Below are 26432 nucleotides of genomic sequence, written 5' to 3'. Positions count from 1 at the left end.
AAACCATGACCAATAATGCACAAAAATAAGCATCATTCATATTTCATCGTTTATGAGTTATAATCAAACATATGACCATTTATACACGAATCATTCATATATTTCCCAATTTTCCTCCTCCTCCTCTCCATTCCACATCCTTAATGTGTATAACACACTTAAACAACATTAACCATAATTTCAATATTCACTAACATGTATATTCAAAGCTGTTTATCCGAGTCAGAGTCACTAAATTATTTTTATCCGGAGCTACAGAGCTCCAAATTAAGATCCGTTAATTTTCCCTGAAACTAGACTCACATATCTTCATACCATAAAATTTTCATAATTTTTTGTTCAGCCAAATAGTACAGTTTATTCTTTAAAGTTTCCCCTGTTTCGCTGTCTGACAGTTCCGACCACTCTTCACTAAAAATTAATTATCTCATTGTACAGAATTCGGATGATGTTTTAGCTTGTTTCTTCTAAAAATAGACTCATTAAGGATTCTAACCATATAAACTATAACTCATAATCATTTCTGTACAATTTTTAATGATTTTCCAAAGTCAGAACAGGGGAACCCGAATTCATTCTGACCTTGTCTCACAAAATCTATTATATCTCATGATTTACAATTCCATTGCTCACATCATTTCTTTTATAAGAAACTAGACTCAATAAGCTTTAATTTCATATTTTATTCATCCTCTAATTCAATCTCTACAATTTTTGGTGATTTTTCAAAGTTACACTACTGCTGCTGTCCAAAACTGCTTTAGTGCAAAATGTTGATTTCCATTTTGCCCCAAATTTCACAGTTTATACAATTCGGTCCTTTCTCAATTAACCCCTCAATTAATCTAATTTTCTCAATTAGTACTTTACTAGACATTATAAGTTGTTACACAACTATTGAAATTCAGAATTGCCACATATAACTCTATCTTCAAACTCTTTTACTATTAGGTCCCAAACATTCACTTTCTATTCAATTCTTTCAATAAAATCAGCATATGAACAATTTAAAGCTCTAATTTCATGCTAAATCATCATATACTTCCAGCACATATTCATATCAACTTTCAACTTCTTTCATAAAATCAAAAACTAATGAATTTAACAAGTGGGCCTAGTTGTAAAAGTCATAAAAATACAAAAATTTCAAGAAATAGTCAAGAATTGAACTTACTTGTAATAAAAATATGAAGAACCAGCTTGAAGAAGCCCTTCCATGGTGTTTTAGCTGATGAGAATTCAGAAAAATGAAGAGAAATCTAGATAATTCCACTTGGGTCCTAACTTTATTAAGCAAATTTTGCAATTTTGCAATTTTGCCCTTAATTCTCCTTACTTTCTTGCTGATTTCATGCCTCTGCCGTCCAGCCCAAATAGACCTTGGGTCTATTTGCTTTTAAGCCCTCTTCCTTTTATCATTTAAGCTATTTAATCATTTCCCAAAATTTTGCATTTGTTACAATTTAGTCCTTTTTGTTCAATTAATTATCGGAACTTTAAAATTTCTTAACGAAACTTTAATACTAACTTTTTAACACTCCATAAATATTTATAAAAATATTTATGGCTCAGTTTAAAATCCCCGAGGTCTTGATACCTCATTTCGATTCTAATTATTTTAATATTTATTTCTAGTGCACTATTCACTATTTCAAAAATTTTCCTAACTTCATATTTAACTTATACTTGCTAAATTAATAATATTTTCTACCCATTTGTCGAATTTAGTGATCTCGAATCACCGTTCCGACACCTCTGAAAATTCAAGCCATTACATTTTTTTTTTCGTCGGATTTGTGGTCCCGAAACCACTGTTCCGACTAAGCCTAAAATCGGGCTATTACATGCCTATAGTTCCATACCCAAATTATTTACAAAGACATTGATGTATATATATTTGTATATTCATACTCATTCGAACCTAACACATATATATACATAATTTTCATACTTCTCATTCGATTTATATACTTTTAATTTTAACTCAACATAAATACATTTGATATTCATACATGTAATATAAACTGATTTAATAAAATTAAATAGCTAATAAACTTACCTCGGATATCAGCGGACACGATCGACTATTCAACTACTTTCGTTTTTCCCCGATCCAACGTTTTCTTTGTTTCTCGATCTAAACATATTCAAATTTAACCTTTTTATTCATCAAAACATTCAATTAAATCCAAAAATACATAAATGAGCAAATTACCATTTTGCCCCTAACATTTTACACTTTTTTCAATTTAGTCCTTTTTTGCACAAAACACAAAATACACAAAATTTGCCCACACCAAGTTAGGGCCGAATGTTCCTTATCTTCATACAAGTCCACACATTCATTTATTTCACATTTTAATCCCTCAAAAAATTCATTTTCACAATTTAGCTCTAATTTCTCAAATTCACTAAAAATTCAAAAACAAAACAGGTTAATCTATCACATTTCTTTCATTTTTCATCATCAACTATCACAATGTTCAAGCATTCATCAATGGCATATTTCAAAATCATCAACAATTCACAAAATTAAGATGAAGTATTCAAAGCAACGATCTCAAAAACGTAAAAATTATCAAAAACCGAACAAAATTCATACCTTAATCAAGCTTTGTAAGTGCCAAATATTCCAAAGCTTGAAACCCTTATTTTTCTCTCTTAGTTTCGGTAAAAAAAAGAGATGAAGAACATGGTTTTAAATTTGTTATATTTAACATATATTAACCATAATATTTAATTTACTTAATTAACCTTTGTTAAAATATAATATATAACACATATTATAAGGTCATTCTTGACCATTTCCATCCACTCACCTAATGGTGGACTAATTGCTTCTTAAATCCTCCAAATTATAAAGACAACAACAAATAGATACTTTCATATTTAACCATTAAATTTTTATTTTACGCGATTTAATCCTTTTATTTAATCGGACACTCAAACGACGAAATCAAAACACGAAAATTTCATACAATTAAATTCACACATAATAAACACACAAAATAATATTAAAATATTTTTTTGACTCGAATTTGTGGTCCCGAAACCACTATGTCCGATTAGAGTCGAAATCGGGCTGTTACATAGTACAAAAACTCAACACATATAGCAGCTTTCTGCACCTTCTATGGTGTGAACCGCCCTACATGTTAGTGGTTCTCTACACCTCACAGTATGAATTGCCATAGAAAATCAATCCTATATTATGTTTCATAACAATAATAAACAATAAAAGGTATACTGATTAATTTAAAAGTTTCTAAATTCATACTTTAATATGTAATATACATATACCAAAAGGTATATATTTAATACACTTATTACATTATAGTAAATCATATTATGAAACATAGTCAATAATAATAAAGCAAAAAATAAAAAAAATATAATAGTTATTTTTTTACATGTACCATTATTTGATTCATTAGAGAGTTAGAGTTGTACATTAATAATGCAATAAATATAAATTCTACACTAAAATAATTATAAATTTAAAAGAAAAATGAATATGAGAAATAACTATTTAAATCACAAAGAGAACAATATTGGCAACCTCCATCTTTCTTTCTTTTTTTTTAAAAACTCACTAAAACTTGCACGACAATATGTCAAGATATATACACCCATGTAAATATATCTTTTTCATTCTTCTCTAGTAGGGGTATTCAAACGGTCAGTTCGATTAATACTCAAATCAAATTACCATTAATCGAATTATCATTAACCAAATTACTCGAAATATAAAAATCTTTACCGTTAATCGAACCGAAATTTTTTTCTAATACATTAACCGAACCGAAATAATTCAGTTAATTTGGTCGGTTAACCAAAATTTATATATTTTGTCTTTGGATTAAAATAAGTATAAATATAAAAAAATACATTGCTTCCTTTTCTTCTTTTTTTAATAGTTTAAAAAACTTTAAATGGAAGTGAAAACAATAAATAAGGCATTAGAAACACTACATAAATCTTGAAAGTTAACAACCAAATAAAAAGTTAACAATTATATATAATATATATAATTTGGTTAATTGGTTAATTCGATTAATTACCCGATTTCGAACTGAATTAACCGATAACTGAAAAATTTCAAAAATTTATTAACTAACCTTTGACCGAACTAAAATCGGCTACAGACTGAATAACCGAGCTAAGGCAGAACACTACACATACAGTATATGTACATTATAATTAATTTGTCACCAAATTGATAGGATTGAATACCTAGTTTAAATGCATATAAACTATTCCTATAATTTGCGTTGAAGGAATCATATATAGTTTATCTATCAAGTTCTCAATACACATGTGTTTCTTTTCCTCTCCCTTAGACGATTTCTGTGGGTGTGTTTTTTTTAAATAGTTGTATTTTCTTTTAGTATCATATTAGTTCATTAAAAACATTCAAAACAATTTGGAAGAAAATGATATGCAACTAATGTGTCAATTCTCTCGCATCGAATTTGTGATGCGCATGAAAATAATGCATCAAATAAGTTGTTCACTACGTCAATAATTTTACTAAAGCCCTTTGGCACATATATATCATATCAACTTTTATATAATGATAGATATATAATTCCATAATCATGGGCTATGGTTTAAGATTGAAGTAGCTATATATCTAGGCCATAGATGAAAAGTTTTCCTTCTCAATACCATCTGGCTATCCACTCCATTAAAACCCATCAATCCCCTCTCTCCCACCTTCAATCCCAAGATTTATTTATTTATTTTTCACTTAAAACCTAAGAATTTAATCTGTCATAATATGAGAAAATTATTCCACAAGCCCACAAATTTTAAGAGGTCAAAAGGGCAAGATAAAGGAGGTTCTTTTCCTACTCTTTAAATTATACCTTCTAAGCTCTTTAAAGATTTCTCACATTTATTCCACTTATTATATTCAAGTAAGAAGGAAGATAAAATGTAAGGCACTTCATTGTGGATGGACAAAGCAAAAGGAGTGTATACAAAATAAATATTTGCATCCACTTGCAAGGTTGTTGGAATATCATAGGAGGCGATAATAGATGATACGCAAACCGCCCTAAGATTGCATTCATGGCCAACATGTGGTAGCTACCCAAGTAGCCCCAAGGGTTTTTACCATTCGTTGGGGGTAGTGGCATATTCTCTATCAGCGTCATTAATATATGAAAATGCAAAGTGACATTATAAACTCTTTTGATTCCTTGAGGGGGAAATATATACGATGCTTGATTAGATTTAGAAGCATGATTCTAGTTCTAGAGACTGTTCGGTATGGCCCCCTTTGAAGATCAGCCCACCCACCAAATTGCTTCACGTGGGAGTTTAAAACTACAATAATATTGACGCTGTAACAATTTTTGTGACCACACTGCTTAATTTCAATTTTAGAGGTATTGTTTAGTCACCTTAGTTATTCGATATAAAGGTGATGCACTCATTGCTTTTTCTTTTTGCTTTCTACTTGTTAGTTAATACATCAACTTAAACTATTAATTTGTTGTGATTTTCGCTAATTTCAATTTCCAAACATACATTGCTAAATTGATAACATCAACAATTGATCATATATGTATCCTCTTAAAACGATTATTTCACCTTATATATATAGATTATAAAGTGTTCTATTGAGTTGGGGTATCTTCAACCGCATCATCAACTCAATTTAAAAAATTACAGAAATATTTTTCATAATTAAAATAAATTATATTATTCAATTGTAATTTCATTTTTTTTACTTAAAAATATGCATATATATGGTGGGATTTAGGCCCAAATCAATTGCAATAGAAAAAGTTTTAATTTACCACAAAACTAAAACTTTACTTTGATTATGCACACTTTATTATATTCATTGTATATCTATATTACTATATTTGATTGACACTGACTCAAGATAGACGACAACACCATGATAAATAATTTTAATTTAATTTTTTTCATTTTAATATTGTACATATTGTATACGTTTCATTATTCATTATTTATTATTTTTAAACACACATTTATAATCTAAATTTATAGTTTCTACATGTATAATCAGATTTTTAGTATAGTTTCATAATATTTCATGAAAATCGCATGGATTCTATATATATATATAAGTTATAGTTGATATCAACGTTTTCTCCTTTAGCTTTTCTCAATTTATTTTTCCGTTTTTAAACTATATAATAATGCTTAACAAATAATCATTTTGCCGAAAAGTCCCGATTTATAAATAGAATGCTGAATTATAATTGAAAAATATTAAAAAAAAGCCCTTTGATAGGTTAAATGATGATAAGTGAAATATAGGTTGCTAAATTATGAAATAAGAGATGAAAAATGACAGAAAATCATTATTCGACTTTCTTATATATTCTTTGCAAGAGCGACGTTAGCTGCAGAAATAAATTTCATTTAGGGGTATTCTCTTATTCCATTTCAAAACTTTGAGACACGGATCGGTCAATGTATGAGTAATTTGGGTAAATTCATGTATATTACTATTCGTTCTCAAGTTATATAATCTTAACTCCACCCCAATTCATATTTAATAGATTAAATCCTATTTTGATGATTTTAAAATTTTCTCAATTACTCACTTTAAATAAAATAATCATGAGAATTTATCATTGTCGTTAAAATTTTTGTTTTTTTTATCGGATTGTTGACATGGCATGTTCGCCCATTGAGAGGCTGACATGTGGCATTCCGTTTAGGGACCTCTCTATAAAGTTTATGGGGGAGGGGAATTTTGGACTAATTATAAGGAGATTCCTTAACTGTACTCAAAAGTCAACAAAAAAATGTCATGTATCACGTCAGTAACCCGTTTAAAGAAAATAAAAATTTTAATGGTAGTGATTAATTCACACAATTATTTTATTCAAAGTGACTAAATTGAGGAAATTTTTTTGAAGTGTCCTAAATAGGACAAACCCTATTTTAAAGTGACTATTGGTATAGTTTACCTTATTTAATAAAATTTGTTGAATAATAAATTATTTTTATTTAAATTTAATTAAAAATATCTTTATATATTTTGAATAACTAATTCTTTTGGGTAGGTATGGGGTTGACCTGAATTGAGTTAGACAAAGAAATTTTTTAAAAAATGGCTTAATAATTATTTGATATTTGTGTTTAATACTGGTATTTTTTATAATGTGATACTTATATGTATTTGGTAAAAGTTATATATTTAAGTACTTGAAATTAACGGTGTTAACTTTTTAGTGTTTAATTTGAGTTTTAGAGTTAATTTGATGAAAAATTATAATTGAATAATAACATTAGCAATTAGCTTTCATCCAATCAACTTTAAAACTAGAGAAAAGATCACAGTTATCATACTGTATTTAACAAATTAAACAAATTCTTGACTAATGCTAATTTTATTCTATTAACAAAGTCGTGAAAGCTCAAACCCGTTAGCAATTAAATAACATTGCTATTTTTGAAAAATCCTTTGGCTGTTGCAGAATATTAATCTTCTGCTATTTTTTGAAACTGACACTGTTATTTTAGCATTTTGTTGCTTCAGAAAACCATTCTTCTCATTTTTAACAACAACAAACAATCTTTTCTCCTGTAGCACGTCTGTTTCTTTTAGAGCTTTTATTTTCTGGTTCCGATTCTTTTGTGAGAAAAGTAATACCAATTGTGTTCCACCTTTTTTATTCAGGTGTATGAATATTGAAGTATTGTGTTAACCTTGGAGAGCGAAGTCCACTACACGACTATACTGATCAGGACGGATTTGCTTCTAAAGCAGTGGTTCTTTTATTATTTACGCTCAATTAATTCTTGTTTCCTGTCAGTGCTAACGATTTTCATTTTGCAGCATTTTGATATCCTTGAATGAGGTGTGAAATCAATATTTGATTACGTTCACATAAAAAAATGCATTTTCATGTGCTAATTTATATGATTATTTATAGCTGTGAATATCGTGTTGAAGATGGCAATATAATTTAAAGAGATTCCGTCAACAAGAAAGCAAAAGCATTTGGAGAAATTAGAGATTGGGAAAATGATGTGAATTATTTAGACGACCCTAAACAAAAATAAAAAATAAAAAGGGTTTTGGTTAAAACCGCTGCTGGTATTCATTGAAATGCCTAACAAGCTTGTGCTGGGAGATTCTTGTTTCAATACAAGGGGCGGCTGTGAAAATATGTCATGCCATTTCTGGCTCTACTTACTACATTTCCTCATTATAGACTATAGAGTGCTGCCCAATAATGCATGCGTAATTAAAGAAATTTTACTTTGTCCTTTTTACCGCTAGATAATAATTTAAACGAATAGCCTAAAAAAAGGCTTCTTTCCTTGCGAATAATTAGAGAAATTGATTTAGTTGACAGTGGGTATGTTTTAGTTAATTTGCCACATTTAATGCATGTATTACATATAATATAATATGAGATACTCAATTAACAAACTTTTCTTAATATAATAATGTTACCAAACATTTTCAAATCTCCTCTCCAAAACTATTTTTTTATTTGTTTTATTATTAAAATTTATGGTTGAGAGACTATGTAATTATTATATTCAACTATTGGTTCTGAGTCAGTCCATTTTTTTTTAATCCGCATTAATGTTTAGTATCCAATTTTAAATTGTGTAACTCGTGTTTGACTGGTGATTATATTTATATAAGGACCACAAATATTTTTTTTTTAGAAATCGGGACATCAAATTCAAGTTTTCATACCTACCTTATAATGCTTTTGTTATTAGGTCATATTTTGAAATTGTGGCTTCATTGTTTGTAAGCCATACGTAGGGACGGATTGTATTTCGACCCTTCTACTGAAAAATGGATAAATTAGCACTTAAACGTTTCAAAACGTGCAAATTAGCCCATTTGTTAAAACTTTTTTATTAAATAATGACATGAAAAATGCTGAATTTTTTTATGGTAAACTATAAAAATGGTTACCCAACTAAGCTTTTCATTCTACTTTGGTCTCCCAACTATTTTTTTTCTAATTTAATCACTAAACTTTTCAAATTCAAATATTTTAGTCATTAATGTTTACGCATTCTATCAATTTGATCCTAAATATAAAAAAAATTCAACAATTTAGCCCTTAATGTTTACAAAATTTGTTATTTCAGTTCTATTTCTAAAAAAAATTAAAAAATTTGGTCCTCGACATTTACAAAATCTATCAATTTAGTCCAAACTTTAATTTTTTTTTAAAAAAAATTCATTTTTAGCATTTTATAACCAATTGGCTAACCCATGAGAGATATTAAAATAAGAAAAAAGAGTACCTTCTTTCAAGTCACTTGCAACAAGTTTTTTTTTCCTATAATTTAGACTTCACACTGGACCAAACCAATTGATTTGTAACTTGTATGGAATAATTGGCAACAAATAATGTTTTAAATGCTTTTATTTTCTTTTAGAACTATTTTTTTTTATTTTATCCCAACTTTTTAGAGTTCTTTGACAAGTGAATTGAAATAGGGTACTTTTTTTTCTTGTTTTAATATTTCACATGGGTTAGCTACAGAGATGGCAAAAAAACCCAAATCCAACGAGTTTCGAGCCAATCTAACCCGACAATGTAGGTTTTTTTATTGAAGTTAGGGGTTGTGTAATGGCCCAAATTTGAGGTTATCGGAACAGTGGTTTCGGAACCACAAATCCGATGAGAAAAATTTTATTTTTCTTATATTTTTATGGTCTACAATTTCACAAAATGATTTTTTGAAAATTTCGTTCGAAAATTTCGACGTTTGGGCACTCAATTTAGTCAAAAGGACTAAATTGTAAAAAGTGCAAAAGTTGAGTTCTACATGTTAGAGGTGTCCAATTGTTATGAAACTTTAAATTGGAGGTCCTTATATGGTAATTATACCATTGGTAACTTGGTAGACAAAAATGGACATGAGATAAGTGAAATAGAAAATTTTTAAGTTAGGGGCAATTTGGTAATCTAGTAATTAAAATGAATTAAAAGGGAAAAAGATGGCAAAAATCATCATCTTCTTCATATGAACGAAATCAGCAAGGGGGGAAGCCATAGTTAGGGTTTTCAAGCTTCCAAGCTCCATAGTAAGTGATCCCAAGCCCCGTTTTTAATGTTCTTTACGTTTTTGAGATCCCGGTAGCTTAATTTAGCTTATTCTAGCAATAATTTAACCTAGGGTTTATATTTGGAAAAATACCCATAGGTGAAAAGTGTTTATTTTGATGTTTTATGATAGAATATGAAGCTAGAAATTATGTTAAACAACTTTTGCTAAGCGATTTTAAGTGAAAACGAGTAAAACGACATAATCGGTAAAAATACCTAATGTTCATAAGTACATGTTAGAGTGGGAATTTGATGTTGCCATAGAAGGGAAAAATGTTCAGAATGTTATAAAACATAAGAATAAGAGATGAAGTTTAATTTCCGAGCCTTGGGGAAAAAATGTAATTATGTAAAAGTTTAGGGGCAAAATTGTAATTTTGAAAAAGTTAGAGTCGAGGGCTGTTTTGATGAATGTGATTATTAAATAAGTTAAATTTACTATTTTAGATCAAGAAGTACGAAACTCGAGGTTAGACAAAGGGAAGAATAAAGTTGAAGACTAAGTTGGTGAATTTGGCTATAATTGGTACCGAGGTAAGTTTACGGTAAATAAATGCAATATTTCAATATTTATTATTAATGCTGTTAATTTCCAGCAATTATGAATTTATTTTATGAATTTATTTGATGATGATCCAAGCATGAAATGATAGAGAATTAAAATTTAAAAGTCCCGTTGATACATAAGGATGGTACTGGATACGAATGTCATGACATTTGGGTAAAGAGATCCCATGTAAGACCATGTCTGGGACATGGCATTGGCATCCTTAAGATCATGAGAGGTCCCCTGTAAGACCATGTCTGGGACATGGCATGGGCACCGAGACGAGAGGTCCCATGTAAGACCATGTCTGGGACATGGCGTTGGCACCGAGATGAGAGGTCCCCTATAAGACCATGTCTGGGACATGGCATGGGCACCATCACGAGAACATCCCATGTAAGACCATGTCTGGGACATGGCTTTGGCATGTTATTATCAGAAGAGACCCGAGTATCCTTATTATTCCAACGTAGCTCAACGGGCTTGTAAACGAATCATGTTCATGAAAGTTCAGTTTAAAGCATAAATGGCAAGCTCAGGTAAGTTGTAAGACTTAAGAACTTATTATACTATCAATTGATGTTCAACGATGCAGCAAGGATTGAGTAAGTTATGCACACAAGTATTCTAAGTAAACAAGTAAGAGAACTAGTATGAGATTAACTAAAGAGTAAACTAGAGATATAGACATTGAGTTTAATTATTTAAGTTAAATATTGTTATTTATTTGCTAGTAAACTTACTAAGCTTTATGCTTACTTCTTTTATTTCTCTTTCTCTTATAGTATTGCAAAGCTACTTCAAGGATCCTAAAGAAGTCGGAGATCGTCCACACTATCAACTACAACTGCTCGGTATTTTATATCGAAACACGTTTGAGTTATGGCATGTATAGGGATTTAGTTATTTTGTATGTTTGTAATGATGATTTTGCTAATGAGTGATGTGTAAGTATTTGATGATGTATGGTTATTAAAATGATTAAGGATGAAGGTGTTTGTTGTTATGAAAGATTAGGTGATAAATTATGCATGGAAATCATGAAAGGATAAAATTTTGCAAAGAAACAGAATTCAGGTAGCACAGTGACGTGAATTTGAAAAATCACCCAAGATAGTATAAAATGAATTAGAGGGTGAAAGATATATGGAATTAAAGCTTGTTGAGTCTATTTTCATGGAAAAATAATGGTGTAGAAAAAGGAAATTTATATTTTAAGATATGTGAATTTTAGTAAGATAGGGTCAGAACTGTTTTTGGAGTCCCCTGTTCTGAGTTTAGAAAATAATTACAAATTGTAAAAAAATGGTTATGAGTTGAAATTTACATGCTTAGATTTCTTAATGAGTCTATTTTCTGTAGAAACAAGTAAGAACTTCATATGAAAATCCTACAGTGAGAAAACTTATTTTTAGTGACTAGAGGTCAGGGCAGTCAGGTGGTGAAACAGGGGAGACTTTAACTAATAAAATGTACTAATTTGCTGAACCAAAAATTCTAAAAATTTTATGGTGAGTAGATATATGAGTCTAGTTTCAGGAAAAATTTACAGATTTAAATTTTGAGTTCTGTAGCTCAAGTTATAATTAATTTAGTAACTGCTGCGCGATTGGACAGATTTGCTGTGAATAATGAAATAAATTTTCAAACCTAGTTTTTATGCTCCGAATTGGTAAGATAAGCTAAGTAATGCCTCGTGCTCGACTCCGGAAACGGTCTCGGGTAAGGGGTGTTACAGGTTGGGATGTGGTGGGCTAAAATTTTAAAATAGTCGAGTCAAGTTTAGAATGAAACTGCCCACCTTGCACTGAGATATTTACGAAATTACCCTCTATACTAGTCTCAAGGTTATTTATCACTACTAATCTCATTCTACCGCCTCTATACTAGTCCACGTTCACCATTGTAAGGTTATTTCCCTCATTTTTTATTCTTAATTTAATAATTTATTAAAGGAATCTTTGTTCCTTCTTTTGTTTTTCTATGTTGTAATCACAACATGTGTGTAAATATACATTAACACACAACTCCATAAATAAATCATTAAGAAAATCTAATAGAAAATGGTGCCAAAGCCTTTCAATAAAAAAAATTAAACTCGAGTTAGATCGGATCGGAGTCGAGTATGCTATTAATTTTTGGGTTCGGGTTTAGAGCAGTTAAAATATTTTAAGTCGGGGTCAGGTCGGGGTGGGCAAAAAACCACCCCACCCCATTGCCATCACTAGTTAGTCGGTGGGTTATAAATGGCTAAAAATAAATTTTTAAATATTTTTAAATTTTTAGAGTTAGGACTAAATTGACAGATTTTGTAAATATTGAGGCCAAATTTATTGTATTTTTAGAATTAGAACTAAAATGACAAATTTTGTAAACATTGAGAGCTAAACTTGTTGAATTTTTATATTTGGGATCAAATTGATAGAATGTATAAAAATTAGAGGGCTAATTTCGTTACTAGACCAATAAAAAAACCCACATCAGCTCAGAGTGACTAAAATATTTAATTTCAAAAATTTTAGTGACTAAATAAAATAAATTAATAGTTGGGTGACTAAAATAGAACAGAAAGCATAGTTAAGTGACAATTTTTAAATTTACCCATTAAAATAATTTTCAACATGTTCCACATCATTATTTAATAGAAAATTTTAACTGAAGAGCTAATTTGCATGTTCCGAATATACAATCTACCTCTAAATACACTCTTTATTGTTTAAAAAACATTCCATAAAAAAATTACTAGATTTGATGGTATCATAAAATAAATTTAAAATGATAATGATAGTAAGTATATGCTACAAATGACAACACCTACTTCATCTAAAATTTTATGGATGTTCATAGGAATAATGAAATTAGGGGGGAAAAAAAACCTTTGAATACCATGCAAACTGTGAATTTAAAACCAAAATTTCCTCTACAATTAATCTTTGATTTAATAATTATAAAGAGAACAAGGTTAAGAAAAGAAAATATTTGATTTAGATAGTTAAATTTAGTAAGTAAAATTAATTTAACAATATTTTTTGTTAAAAGAAAAAAATTGAATATAATAATTTTGCAATTACAACAATGTAAAAATAAGAAGGGTTTTAGGTATATATGTCATGATTTTAATCTTTATTCTATAATTTAAAACTTAAGATTAGGATAATGTATTCCGTAAATACTCTCCAACTAAACTTTAATTCCCTTGTATATGTTAAAAAAATTCTTATGTTTAAAAGAAAAATATTTTGTATTTGTTTTAAAAAAAAGTTTTAATAATATATCAAATATAAATAAGATTTTCTTACTATTTTCTATCTTCTAATTACTATTTTAGCAAAGATTATTTCAATTTTGATGAATTTTAGAATAGGGTCATTTGGGTTGAAATCAATTTATCAATTTAAAGTTAATGTTTTATGATAAGATAACATAAAATAAAATAAAATTTGATTTAGTAGAATTTTCAAACTTATATTAAAATTGACAAGAGTGAGTACATACCTAATGCCGAAATGGTAAATGTCCTACAATTATTACACTCTCACTCCTCATTCATTTTCATGATATGTGAAAGTGCTTGAATGATCAAAAAGTAAGCTGTTAAGGCACTTGTTGACAATCAATCCCTGTTGTAAAGAACAAGTAAATAAAACAAAATCGAAAAGATCGAACACACAAATTTACGAGAAAAAATTCCTCAAACTAGGATAAAAACCACGAGTACAAAGAGATTTCACTACCATAAAATGAGAGTATAAAAGATAGAGAGAATCAAAAGAAAACTCGAAGCCTCAAAATGAAAACCCTTCAAACTCAAAGAACAAAATTCTCTTAATCTTAATACCTCTGTTATATAAAACCTAGAGTAACTAAGGCTTATTTAGAAGCTGAAATTCATAGCATATATGACTAGAATATCCCTAGGTTAATCAGGGTTTAAATGGGAAACTGAAACAGTGTTCAACTGAAAGAAGTAAAGCCAATAAAATTGAGGAACACGCCGTGACGTGGCTTTCTTCTCGTTGTGACGAAGTATGGTTGTGTCGTCGAGACGAAGCTTATTTTCTCGTCATGACGTCAGTTGCTCATCGAGACGAAGAGCTCCACCTCGTCGTGACATCACACACTATTTATGCTGAAATACGAGGTATACTCCACAAATCTCCACCTTGACTCATATTTCACTTAACTCCTTTGTCAAGCCCTGTTACGCGCCTAATTGGATCTTTGTCGGATACTCATCAAGTCCAAGCAATACTCGGACTTTGAAACTGGAAGACTTTTTGTCAACATGTCAGCTGGATTGTGTTCTGTGCTAATTTTATGAATCTAAACATCCACTTGAATGATCACCTCTCGAACAAAGTGATAACGAATGTTTATGTGCTTTGTCCTTTCGTGGTGCATCTAATCTTTGGTGAAATGTATGGCACTTTGACATCACAATATACGACAGTTGCTCCTTTCTTATTAACCAGTTCGCTAAACATGCCTTTTAACCAAACCGTTTCTTTTACAGCTTCGATAATTGCCATGTATTTTGCTTCAGTAGTAGATAAGGCTACTGTAGCTTGAAGAGTAGCTTTCCAACTGATGGCACAATCTCTAAAGGCGAATAGATAACATATGAGAGACCTCCTTTGATCTGAGTCTCCTGCATAATCTAAAGCAACATATCCGACTAAACCCTTTTCACTTCTTTCGAACTCTAAGCACATGTTGGAGGTATCGTGTAAATATCTAAATATCCACTTAACTGCATGTCAATGTAACTTACCTGGTTTGGCCATGCATTTACTGACAACACTAGTAACATGTGAAATATCGGGTCGAGTACATACACCATTGCATACATCAAACTTCCAACTGTGCTTGAATAAGGTATTTTCGATATGTACCTTTCTTCTTCTTCATTTTGGGGAGAATATGAAATTGATAATTTAAAATATGCAGCTAAGGGAGTACTTATCAGTTTTGAGTCTTGCATCTCAAATCGCTCAAAAATCTTCTTGATGTACTTTTGTTGCGATAAAAAACCACGAGTAAAAAGAGATTTCACTATAATAAAATGAAAGTACAAAAGAGGAAGGGAATCAAAAGAAAACTTGAAGCCCCGAAATAAAAACCCTTCAAACTCAAAGCACAAAATTCTCTCAATCTTAATATTTCAATTATATAAAATCTAGAGTAACTAAGCCCTATTTATAGGTTAAAATTCATAGTATATATGACTAGAATATCCCTAGGTTAATTAGAGTTTAAGTAGGAAACTGAAACAATGTTTAACTAAAAGAAATAAAGTTGAGAAAATTGAGGAACATGTCGTCACATCGTGATGTGGCTTTCTTCTCGTCATGATGAAGTATGGTCGTGTTGAGGGGACGAAGCTTGTTTTCTCGTCGTGACATCGACTGCTCGTTAGGACGGAGAGCTCCTCCTCATTGCGACGTCACAAACTTTTTATGCTGAATTGCAAGGTATACTCTACAATTAGGAAAAGAGCTTGAGTTTGAATTCTGAAGATACCATTGTTGGAAAAAAAATCACAAATCCCTAAAAAATTAAACCGTAATATGTAGATGAAAAATACCTTAATCATACCAAAAAGTAATTGAATGAACCTTTACAACGTTTACAAATGAATGGAAAATAGATAGAGTGCTACCAATACCAATACAATCTTACCTCCTTTTTTTCGTAATGCCAAAGCTCAGAAGCAAACAGTATAAATGGAATAAGACTGTTTAATCCTTGAACCTTACGTATGAATGTATTGATGGCTGATGAATTTTAAGTACAAATTTTACGATTTGGCAACACAAGTTGGTGGTAAAAAAACCTTATTTTTGGGAGTAAGGGGTGAAATATTCCAAGGTATCAGATGGGTGGTCCCTGAGTTCAAAAGAAGAGAGGAAGGGGTGGGGGAGAGATATTGTTGGGGTCGAAAAGTACACATGGCCAGGAAAGTAATGGTTGTTTCGTCTCTTAGTGTTAAACCTAAGTTTATTAATTGACTAGACTAACCCCAGTCTTTTTGCGACTTATTGTGTGTTAGTGCGCTTCTGTGATTTTCGCCTTTTCTTTCCTGTATATTTTCTTCTTTTTTTTCTTTTTTTTTTATCTTTTCTTTTTTATTTGTTTTATTTTTGTTCTCCCTCTCTCTCTCTCTAAGCCTTTGCTTATTTAAAACCTACCATTGGGCGTCTTTGTAGTCCTAAGATCTCACATTGCCATCTTCTCTGCTCTTTTGATACTCTGTTTCTTTCTATACTCTCTTCAGGTATCGAGGCTAGGCATTGAAATAAGATTTTAAAGCGTGTGTGTTTTGTTTTATTGGCTATATCCCAGTCTAAAAGTTTTTCCTATTTTGGTTTCTCTGAAAATAGGCAGAAGATAAAGCAACAAGAAACTAAGAAAAACAATGACTAACCAACAAAATGTGGTGGTTCTTGATGTGATATCGCGGGGTGTTAGCAATGTGTTGCCTCGATCATCTCTGCCAGTGCCCAAGTCCTTTTCACCGCAAGACCTTAAGATGTTATTGATGAAGAGATTGGAAGCTGAAAATGGGGGCGCTAAAATCAGTGCCTGGGTGGATTCCATGAGAGCTTCTTCACCAACCCGTATCAAGTCCTCTACCACTGCTTCCTTACCTGAAACTGACGACACTAGTTCCTGGATCGTAGGTTCCATTTCTCCATCAACCATCATTACTTCCCACTTCTTCAGCTTCTGAGCATTAATGATTAACCACCCCTTTGTTTCTTTGTTTTGTTATCTGTTAGGTTCACCATCCCTCGGCTTTGAGCATGTTTGAGCAAATAGTAGCCGCTTCTAAAGGAAAACAAATTGTGATGTTTCTGGATTACGACGGCACACTCTCTCCGATTGTTGAAGACCCGGATCAAGCTTTCATGCCCAAAGAGGTTAATTTCTTCTTATTCCCTATTCATGTTTATCATCAGCCTATAAAACTCCTACTAATTCCCTTCTTCGTCTCTAATCAGATGAGAGCAACTGTAAGAGATGTTGCAAGATATTTTCCAACAGCAATCGTGACCGGAAGGTGCAGAGACAAGGTACATTACTGTACCATTATCTTACAGTCGATATACTTTTTCTATATTTACATGTTGGATTGGATTGGTTTTTGATGATGGGATTTTACAGGTTTACAGCTTTGTGAAACTAGCTGGACTTTATTATGCTGGTAGCCATGGTATGGACATCAAGGGACCATCTAAAAGTTGCAAATACAAGAAAGTAAGAGCATCAGTGTACTTGTGCAATTTCACCTATTGTACTTTTTTTCTTCTTTTTTTCAGCACCAGTGAAACACCCCTTTTTTTTTCTTCTTTCTTTCCTTGGATGCTTCTAATTTTCATTTCTACTGTCAACTTTTTTGGTTGTGTGGTATCCAGGGTAACCAGGGAGTTCTTTTTCAGGCTGCAAGTGAATTCTTGCCCATGATTGATGAGGTTTCCTGTCTCCCACCATCTTCTTCACTTGAGAAAGTTAAAAAGAAAAAACCCATATTCAGGAAAGAAAAATTATACCTTTCTTTTTCTTTTTTCCCTTTTAAATTTTCAGGTTTACAAAGACTTGGTGGAGAAAACAAAATCCATTCCAGGAACGAAAGTGGAAAACAACAAGTTTTGTGTCTCCGTACATTTTCGTTGTGTTGATGAAAAGGTACAAACCAAACCCAACTTTTGTCTTCTTTTCCTGTGTAAACTGTAAATCTATACTCTTTATATCTTACTTAAAAAAGTGCCTCAGAAGGAGTATTTATACATTTGAAAGTTGATGTTTATATTCATATTGGAAGGCTAATATCATGGTTGGTGTGATTGGCAGAGTTGGGCTGCACTAGCGGAGCAAGTTAGATCGGTGCTCAACCACTACCCTAAGCTTAAACTAACTCAAGGGAGGAAGGTATTAGAGATCCGACCCACCATCAAATGGGACAAAGGAAGAGCCCTAGAATTTTTGTTGGAGTCCCTAGGTGATTTCTGTACTCATCATTTTCAACCTAGGTCTTTTTTACTAGGAATCATTTCAAATTTACTTAAAGAAATTTAGTTTGTGTTTTTAGGATATGCGAATTCAACTAATGTTTTACCAGTGTACATTGGCGACGATCGATCCGACGAAGATGCTTTTAAGGTTGGATTTAATTATATAAAATAGATGTTATAATATTGAGTTTGTAAGTAAATTAAAGACATTGTTTATTTTTGAACAGGTTTTACGTGAGAGAGGGCAAGGGTTTGGGATTCTTGTGTCCAAGCTACCTAAAGAAACAAATGCTTCATATTCTCTCCAAGAACCATCTGAGGTAATTTTACTAATCTTAGCTGCTTGCATTTTTGCTATTTTCTAACATTAATTTTGGGCTAACTTTTAAAGGTGTCTTTATTCCTTTTTACTATAATTTTACAGGTTAAGGAGTTTTTGAAGCGTTTGGTGGACTGGAAAGAAATGTCACAAAGAGCAGCTAAATGTGCTTAGATATATCCCACCCTAGAAAAGGGTGGAAGGAATTAATTATTATTATGTAATTTTCTCGTTTTAGAGAGAGTAATTTCCAATTGTAATTAACTACCATCATCTTCAACAGGCTGTGATTGAAAAACATGAGCCCCAAGAAGAATTCCATAATTTTGGAAAATCTTTGAATTATTTCCCTCCTTCTCCCCTTTTTTTTTTTTGCATATAGCCATTTGTTTATGAGATATTCTCAGATATGTTGACCATAAAAATGAGAAAAAAAAGGGTATAAGTTTGATGATGCTAACACGTGTTGATGCAGTCACCTGCATCTGCCATTGTAATTTGTCTTCCCAGATAGAACCTGATATATAATTGTAAACTAACAGATTAATGCTAGCAGTTCACGTTCTTATAAAAATAAAAATTGACCCTAATGTCAGGTTTGATCTGAAGCAAACAAACATTCAGAATCTACAAATCCATTGGTTGTTTTTCCTCCTTTGAGCAACAACCAAGTACAGTCAAAAGCTTTTATTTATATACATCGATGCAACTTTATTATAATTATTAATTTTCTACATTCATAACCCATCACCAAAAGAAGGCGAGTCTTGTGATTAGAAGAATTTTGTTTTCTAAAGTTTAACTTGTTTTGACTTTAAATGGAACGGAGCTCTGAAGAAAAAAAAAACCCTTGACATGTTACCTTCTTATGCCCTCTTTTTTTTTCTACTGGGGACTTGTTCCATGTGGTTAACAAACTAAGTTTGTTTAATTAATTAGAAAGAGCTAATTAAATTAACTGATGGATTTGCATTTTTCCATGGCTTTTTTTGTTAGTAAATATTTAACGCACATGATCGTGATTTGTATATTGCTTGGGAGAAAGGATAGCAAACTCAAACATATTACAGTTTTTAGATTTGTAGTTTTCCTGAATAAGTTGATGCAAATGGAACCCAATAATAATAATAATAATTCCTTAAACTAGTTTTATGCATTTCTTGGCCATCATTTTCTATTTTTAATCCTTATTAATACAAGTTTTGGATTAAAAATTGAATAGTAAAACAAACTCCCATCACATCAACAAATGGAATGGAATTTGTACACTAAATATAGAATCCCCATAGACGCATATAATAGAAATTCATGAAATGGGGGATGCTGCTTAAGTTGGGTGCCCCACATTCATTAGAAACCTATGTTGGATTGCACAAAAATTATTGGGAGGTGAGCATCTCTTTAACAAGTTGTAAAGATACCTTGAGAGCCAGACAAAAATCTGCTCTAATGAGACATTAATTACGTATATTCTGTAGCAATGAGGTTTGAATATTTAGGCAGGAGGGTGTTATAATTGAGTAAAGAAGCCTAGGAAGTGTCTTTAGAATGGGTGGATCGAAGGACCAATCATTTTTCTAATGGCTAATAATTAATGTATCCAAGTTGTTGATGTTTACACTCTTTTTTGAGCAAAATGCATCAATCAATGGCTCTACTCATTTGCTCGGGAAAAATATAATTTTCCTTATATGGCTAAAGCAAGCATCATAAAAATGGTACAGTAATATTGCAAGCACATCTAGTCCTTTTTGCCTCTCAATTTCATGTGCAATTTTTTCCCACTTCAGGACGAATTTATCTTTATATGCAAACCCCATTTGTAAATGGGAGTACCATAAAGTTGTTGTTCCAATAGGGTCGGAAGCGTGTAAATTATTGTACTAAAAAATCACACAAAGTTCAATTCCCAGGGAAGAGAGGTGGATCACATGGATCTCTTAAATACCAAGTCTTTCCTTAGACAGAATATCCCTTCTATAGTAATTTAATAGCACAATTAAATACTACTATTATACCCTCAAATATTGAAAGAAAAATAGGACAAGAAAGAACACAAGAGATTTAACGAGGTTCGGTAAATTATACCTACGTCCTCGGGCACTAACACCAGATGATAACTTTACTATCTCCAAAGTATTACAAACAAATAGAATTCCTTAAGAATTCTCAAATGGGAGAAGAGAGAAAACTAAGAGAGAAAGATTGGTTGGGATCAATTGAAATGAGAAATGAGAAGGCCTATTTATAGTTGAGGTTTAAGGACCAAACAATAAATAGCCCATTATCTCAAGGACCAAAAAAAAATTATCCCATGCCACTTTTTCAAAGTCAACTTTAGGGTGCTAAACTTGCACCACTTTGTATTGTTTGCCATTAATGTTGTCTCCCATTAATGTTAACAATCTCCACCTTGAAGATTTGATTAGGATAATCACATCTTCACACACTTCCTTCAACTCCCCAAATTCGATAAAGTTATCTTTTGTAGTGCCTACAAATGCACTCTCGAGCGCCATACACCTGAAGGTGCTCAAATTCTCAGGATGTTAATCAAGTTCAAACAATGATTAAACTTGATTGTTGTTACCACCTTGGTCATCATATCTGCGGGATTATCTGCTGTCGGAATCTTCTGAAGTAGAATTTTTCCTTTTTCAAAGACTTCCCGCACAAAGTGATATCTTACGTCGATATGCTTGGTTCTTGAATGATAGACTTGATTTTTCGCTAAATGAATAGCGCTCTGACTGTCACAATATAAACTTATGTGACTTTGAACAACTCCTAAGTCTTTCAACAATCCATTAAGCCAAATAGCCTCCTTAACAGCTTCTGTAACTGCCATATATTCTGCCTCTGTAGTAGACACAGCTACTGTAGACTGTAAGGTAGACTTCCAACTCACTGGGGCTTTCGCAAGAGTAAACAAATACCCCGTAGTTGAACGACGTTTATCTAAATCACCAGCAAAGTCGGAATCAACATATCCAACTACAAACTGACCAAGTGCTTCATCCTGTTCAAAAATTAAACCAACATCTACGGTTTTTCGAAGATACCGTAGAATCCATTTCACAACTTGCCAATGTCCTTTTCCAGGATCATGCATATACCTGCTCACAACTCCAACAGCTTGTGAAATGTCAGGCCTCGTACACACCATCGCATACATCAAACTCCCAACTGCATTAGCATATGGGACTTTCACCATATATTCTCTTTCATCTTCAGTCTTCGGAGATAATTGAGCACTAAGTTTCAAATGAGAAGCAAGTGGGGTACTTACATGTTTTGTGTTTTCATTTACACCAAAACATTGTAATACCTTTTTTCAGATATTACTTCTGATTTAAACAGAGCTTGCCTCTCGGTCTATCTCTACTTATCTCCATGCCGAGAATCTTCTTGGCCTCACCTAGATCTTTCATCTCGAACTCTTGATTCAACTGAGCCTTCAGCTTATCTATCTCATTTTGGCTCTTCGAAGCGATTAACATATCATCAACATACAAGAGTAGATAAATGAAAGATCCGTCATGCAGCTTCTGCAAATATACACAATTGTCATATTTGCTTCTTGTGTACTTCTGCCTTCTCATAAAGCTATCAAATCGCTTGTACCACTACCTCGGGGATTGCTTCAATCCATATAGCGATTTGTTAAGCTTACAAACCCAATTTCTACCACCAGCATCTGTGTATCCTTCTGGCTGAGTCATATAGATCTCCTCTTCTAACTCACCATGCAAGAAAGCCGTCTTAACATCAAGTTGAGCTAGCTCCAAATTCAACTGTGCTACCAAGGCCAACAAAATTCTAATGGAGGAATGCTTCACAACAGGGGAAAATACATCATTGTAGTCAATTCCCTCCTTCTGAGCGTAGCCTTTAGCTACCAATCTTGCCTATCCTTCTTGCTAGGAGATCCATCTTTCTTTGCGAATACCCACTTGCATCCGATTGCCCTTTTACCTTTCGGTAATTGCGCCAACTCCCAAGTATTGTTCTTCCGAAGAGACTGCATTTCTTCATCCATGGCGCTTTTCCATTTATCACTTTCTAAGCTTTGCATTGCTTCTTGATAAGTGATAGGAATATCATCAACAACGGGAAGGGCGTAGGCCACCATATCAGTAAATCGAGCAGGTTTACGAATTTCTCTCCGTGGCCTTGCAACTGCAACTGGTTCTGGTGTACTTAGTGGTTCTTGGGTCAGAACCTCTTCAACCTCTAATTCCTCCATTGTGGCTGGAGAATTAGACTTATTAACTGGGCAAATCCCCATCTGCTCAAACTCCACCTATTTTGGAGTACACTCCACCTGCTGTGGAGTATTGCTCGTCTGAATATCTTTATCTGCTACCTTTTTCAATGTGGCAGATTCATCAAAGGTAACATCTCTGCTACAGATCATTTTCTTTGTGCTTAAGCACCAAAGACGAAATCCCTTCACTCCAGAAGTGATTCCCATAAAGAGAGCTTTCTTTGCCCTCGGATCTAACTTTGACTCCTTCACATGGTAATATGCAGTGGTTCCAAACACATGTAAGGAATCATAATCTGTAGCCGGTTTTCCAGACCATACCTCCATAGGAGTTTTTCTTTCTAATGCAGATGATGGCAAACGATTAACAAGATGGCCAGCGTATGTCACAGCCTCAGCCCAAAATTGCTTGTCCAACCCAGCATTGGACAACATACATCGAACTTTCTCCAGCAATGTTCGATTCATACGCTCTGCCAATCCATTCTGTTGTGGTGTATCCCTAACTGTGAAGTGTCGAACAATACCATACTCTTGGCACACATCGAAGAACGGATCACTTTTATATTCCCCTCCATTGTCCGTCCTAAGCCGCTTGATTTTCTTGCCAGTCTGGTTTTCGATCATAGTTTTCCATTTAAGAAAAACTCCAAGCACTTCATCTTTAGTTTTCATGGTATACACCCAAACTCTTCTGGAAAAGTCATCAACAAAAGTAACAAAGTAGTGTTTTCCTCCCAATGAAGGTGTCTTGGAAGGCCCCCACACATCTGAGTGAATATATTCCAAAATACCTTTTGTATTATGGATAGCAGTGCCGAATTTCACTCTCTTTTGCTTTCCCAGAACACAGTGCTCACAAAATTTTAATTTGCAAGCCTTTGCACCTTTCAACAATCCTTGCTTTGCCAAAATTTGCAAGGATTTTTCGCTGGCATGTCCCAACTTCATATGCCACAACTGTATTGAGTCCAATTCTTTGTTGCCGGAAGCTGCAGCGACTGCTCCAATAACTGTACTACCTTGGTAGTAATACAAGTTATTTTTCCTGATGCCCTTCAATATCACAAGTGCGCCAGATGTCACTTTCAAAACCCCATCTCTCATAGTAACAACTGAACCATTGGATTCCAAGGCTCCCAATGAGATGAGATTTTTCTTCAAACTGGGCACGTACCGAACGTCAGTCAGAACTCTGGTTGATCCATCTTTATTCTTTAATTGGATTGAACCTATCCCAACAGTTTTACAGGCATTGTCATTGCCCATATAAACAACTCCTCCATTTAGTTCTACTAAATCAGAGAACCACTCCCGGTTAGGGGACATATGATAGGTACAACCCGAATCCAATATCCACTCATCTGAATGGAACGACGATGATGATGCAACCAGTGATAGTTCAGAGTCACTAGTATCATGCTTAGCAACACAAGCATCTACAGCAGCTTTTCCCTTATTCTTCAGCTTTGGACAATTTTTCTTCCAGTGGCCTTTCTCATGACAAAAAGCACATTCATCTTTCCCGAGTCTGGACTTTGACTTTGATCTCCCCTTTTGAGTTTTCTTCCGAGTGTATGAACGACCTCAGACTACTAAAGCTTCTGTATCTCAGATTGAGTTTTTCTGTTTGTCCTTCTTTCTCTGTTCATAACTGTATAAGGCCGTACAGACTTCGCTCAGAGATATATCACTCCTGCCATGAAGTAGAGTAGTTTCTAGGAACTCAAACTCCTCAGGAAGTGACCCCAACAGCATCAAAGCCAAATCTTCATCTTTGAATGTCTCATCCATATTCAGCAAATCAGTGACTAACTGATTAAATTTGGTGATGTGATCATTCATTGTGGTACTTGGGACGTATGTGAAGCGAAACAGTCTTTTCTTCAAGTGGAGCTTATTTTGACTGTTTTTCTTCAAAAAATTTTCTTCAAGTGCCACCCACAACTTATTTGCAGAAGTCTTATTTGAAAAAGCATACCTCTGCTCTCGAGAAAGGCATGATCGAATTGTGCCACATGCCAACCGATTGATCGCCTTCCAATCTTTCTCCTGTACATCATCTGGTTTTTCTTCATCAATGGTAATGTCTAGACTCTGCTGAAAAAGGGCATCTAGAACCTCACTTTGCCACATACCAAAATGGCCTGTGCCATCAAAGATCTCCACGGCCAGTCTTGCATTTGCAATTGTCGGTCTTGTCCACATGGACGATGTTGAAGCTCCTACACCGACCGTTTTCTCCATAATCTTTCAATATATACCTAAGGAAATCTTTTCTGATGTGGAAGATCAGTTTAAACTGCAACCACAGAGCATACTACGATTAACCTTCGGCTCTTGATACCACTTGTCGTTCCAATAGGGTCGGAAGCGTGTAAATTATTGTACTAAAAAATCACACAAAGTTCAATTCCCAGGGAAGAGAGGTGGATCACATGGATCTCTTAAATACCAAGTCTTTCCTTAGACAGAATATCCCTTCTATAGTAATTTAATAGCACAATTAAATACTACTATTATACCCTCAAATATTGAAAGAAAAATAGGACAAGAAAGAACACAAGAGATTTAACGAGGTTCGGTAAATTATACCTACGTCCTCGGGCACTAACACCAGATGATAACTTTACTATCTCCAAAGTATTACAAACAAATAGAATTCCTTAAGAATTCTCAAATGGGAGAAGAGAGAAAACTAAGAGAGAAAGATTGGTTGGGATCAATTGAAATGAGAAATGAGAAGGCCTATTTATAGTTGAGGTTTTAGGACCAAACAATAAATAGCCCATTATCTCAAGGACCAAAAAAAAATTATCCCATGCCACTTTTTCAAAGTCAACTTTAGGGTGCTAAACTTGCACCACTTTGTATTGTTTGCCATTAATGTTGTCTCCCATTAATGTTAACAAAAGTCCCCCCTCTATATGCAATTTATGACAAAATCGTACGTATGGCACTCACCTTGCAATTATTCTCATTTGTGACTTAATTGGATTCTAAAGAATGGGAACCCTTTAATCATTGAATAATTACACGTTTTGATGGTAAGATGACCACATACAAACAAAACTTTGATGGGTCTCTTGAAAACTCAATAAAAAGAGAAAGGGATTGATTTTACTTTGAACATTTCTAATTTTAATCCTATTTTAACCATTTCCTCCAAGTTTCAATTATCCATTACCTAGCCAGGAATTGCACATTT

At 32.8% G+C, this 26432-nt stretch overlaps 1 protein-coding gene across 1 annotated transcript; it reads left to right on the top strand.

The window, feature by feature from the left end:
• The first annotated feature begins 16752 nt into the window (after positions 1–16752).
• On the top strand, positions 16753–19302 carry LOC107905127 (probable trehalose-phosphate phosphatase D). Its single transcript, XM_016831700.2, has 11 exons — positions 16753–16900; positions 17007–17302; positions 17406–17546; positions 17628–17699; positions 17791–17883; positions 18042–18098; positions 18211–18312; positions 18478–18625; positions 18716–18786; positions 18866–18958; positions 19063–19302. The coding sequence occupies exons 2-11, from the start codon at positions 17042–17044 to the stop codon at positions 19129–19131; spliced, it is 1107 nt and encodes a 368-aa protein (XP_016687189.1). The 5' UTR covers positions 16753–16900; positions 17007–17041; the 3' UTR covers positions 19132–19302.
• Positions 19303–26432: the final 7130 nt, after the last annotated feature.

This window comes from Gossypium hirsutum, chromosome D05 (genome assembly GCF_007990345.1).
Source record: "Gossypium hirsutum isolate 1008001.06 chromosome D05, Gossypium_hirsutum_v2.1, whole genome shotgun sequence".
Taxonomy (NCBI): Eukaryota; Viridiplantae; Streptophyta; class Magnoliopsida; order Malvales; family Malvaceae; genus Gossypium; species Gossypium hirsutum.
The sequence above is the reverse complement of the archived record's forward strand: the minus strand, read 5'-3'. Positions and strand labels throughout refer to the sequence as shown.

Excerpts from the sequence above, each read along its gene's own strand:
- LOC107905127 (XM_016831700.2), top strand. The coding sequence starts at position 17,042 with ATGACTAACCAACAAAATGTGGTGGTTCTTGATGTGATATCGCGGGGT. Across the intron at positions 18,626-18,715 it reads ATTTTTGTTGGAGTCCCTAG|GATATGCGAATTCAACTAAT; the intron begins GTGATTTCTGTA and ends TTGTGTTTTTAG. Across the intron at positions 18,787-18,865 it reads CCGACGAAGATGCTTTTAAG|GTTTTACGTGAGAGAGGGCA; the intron begins GTTGGATTTAAT and ends ATTTTTGAACAG.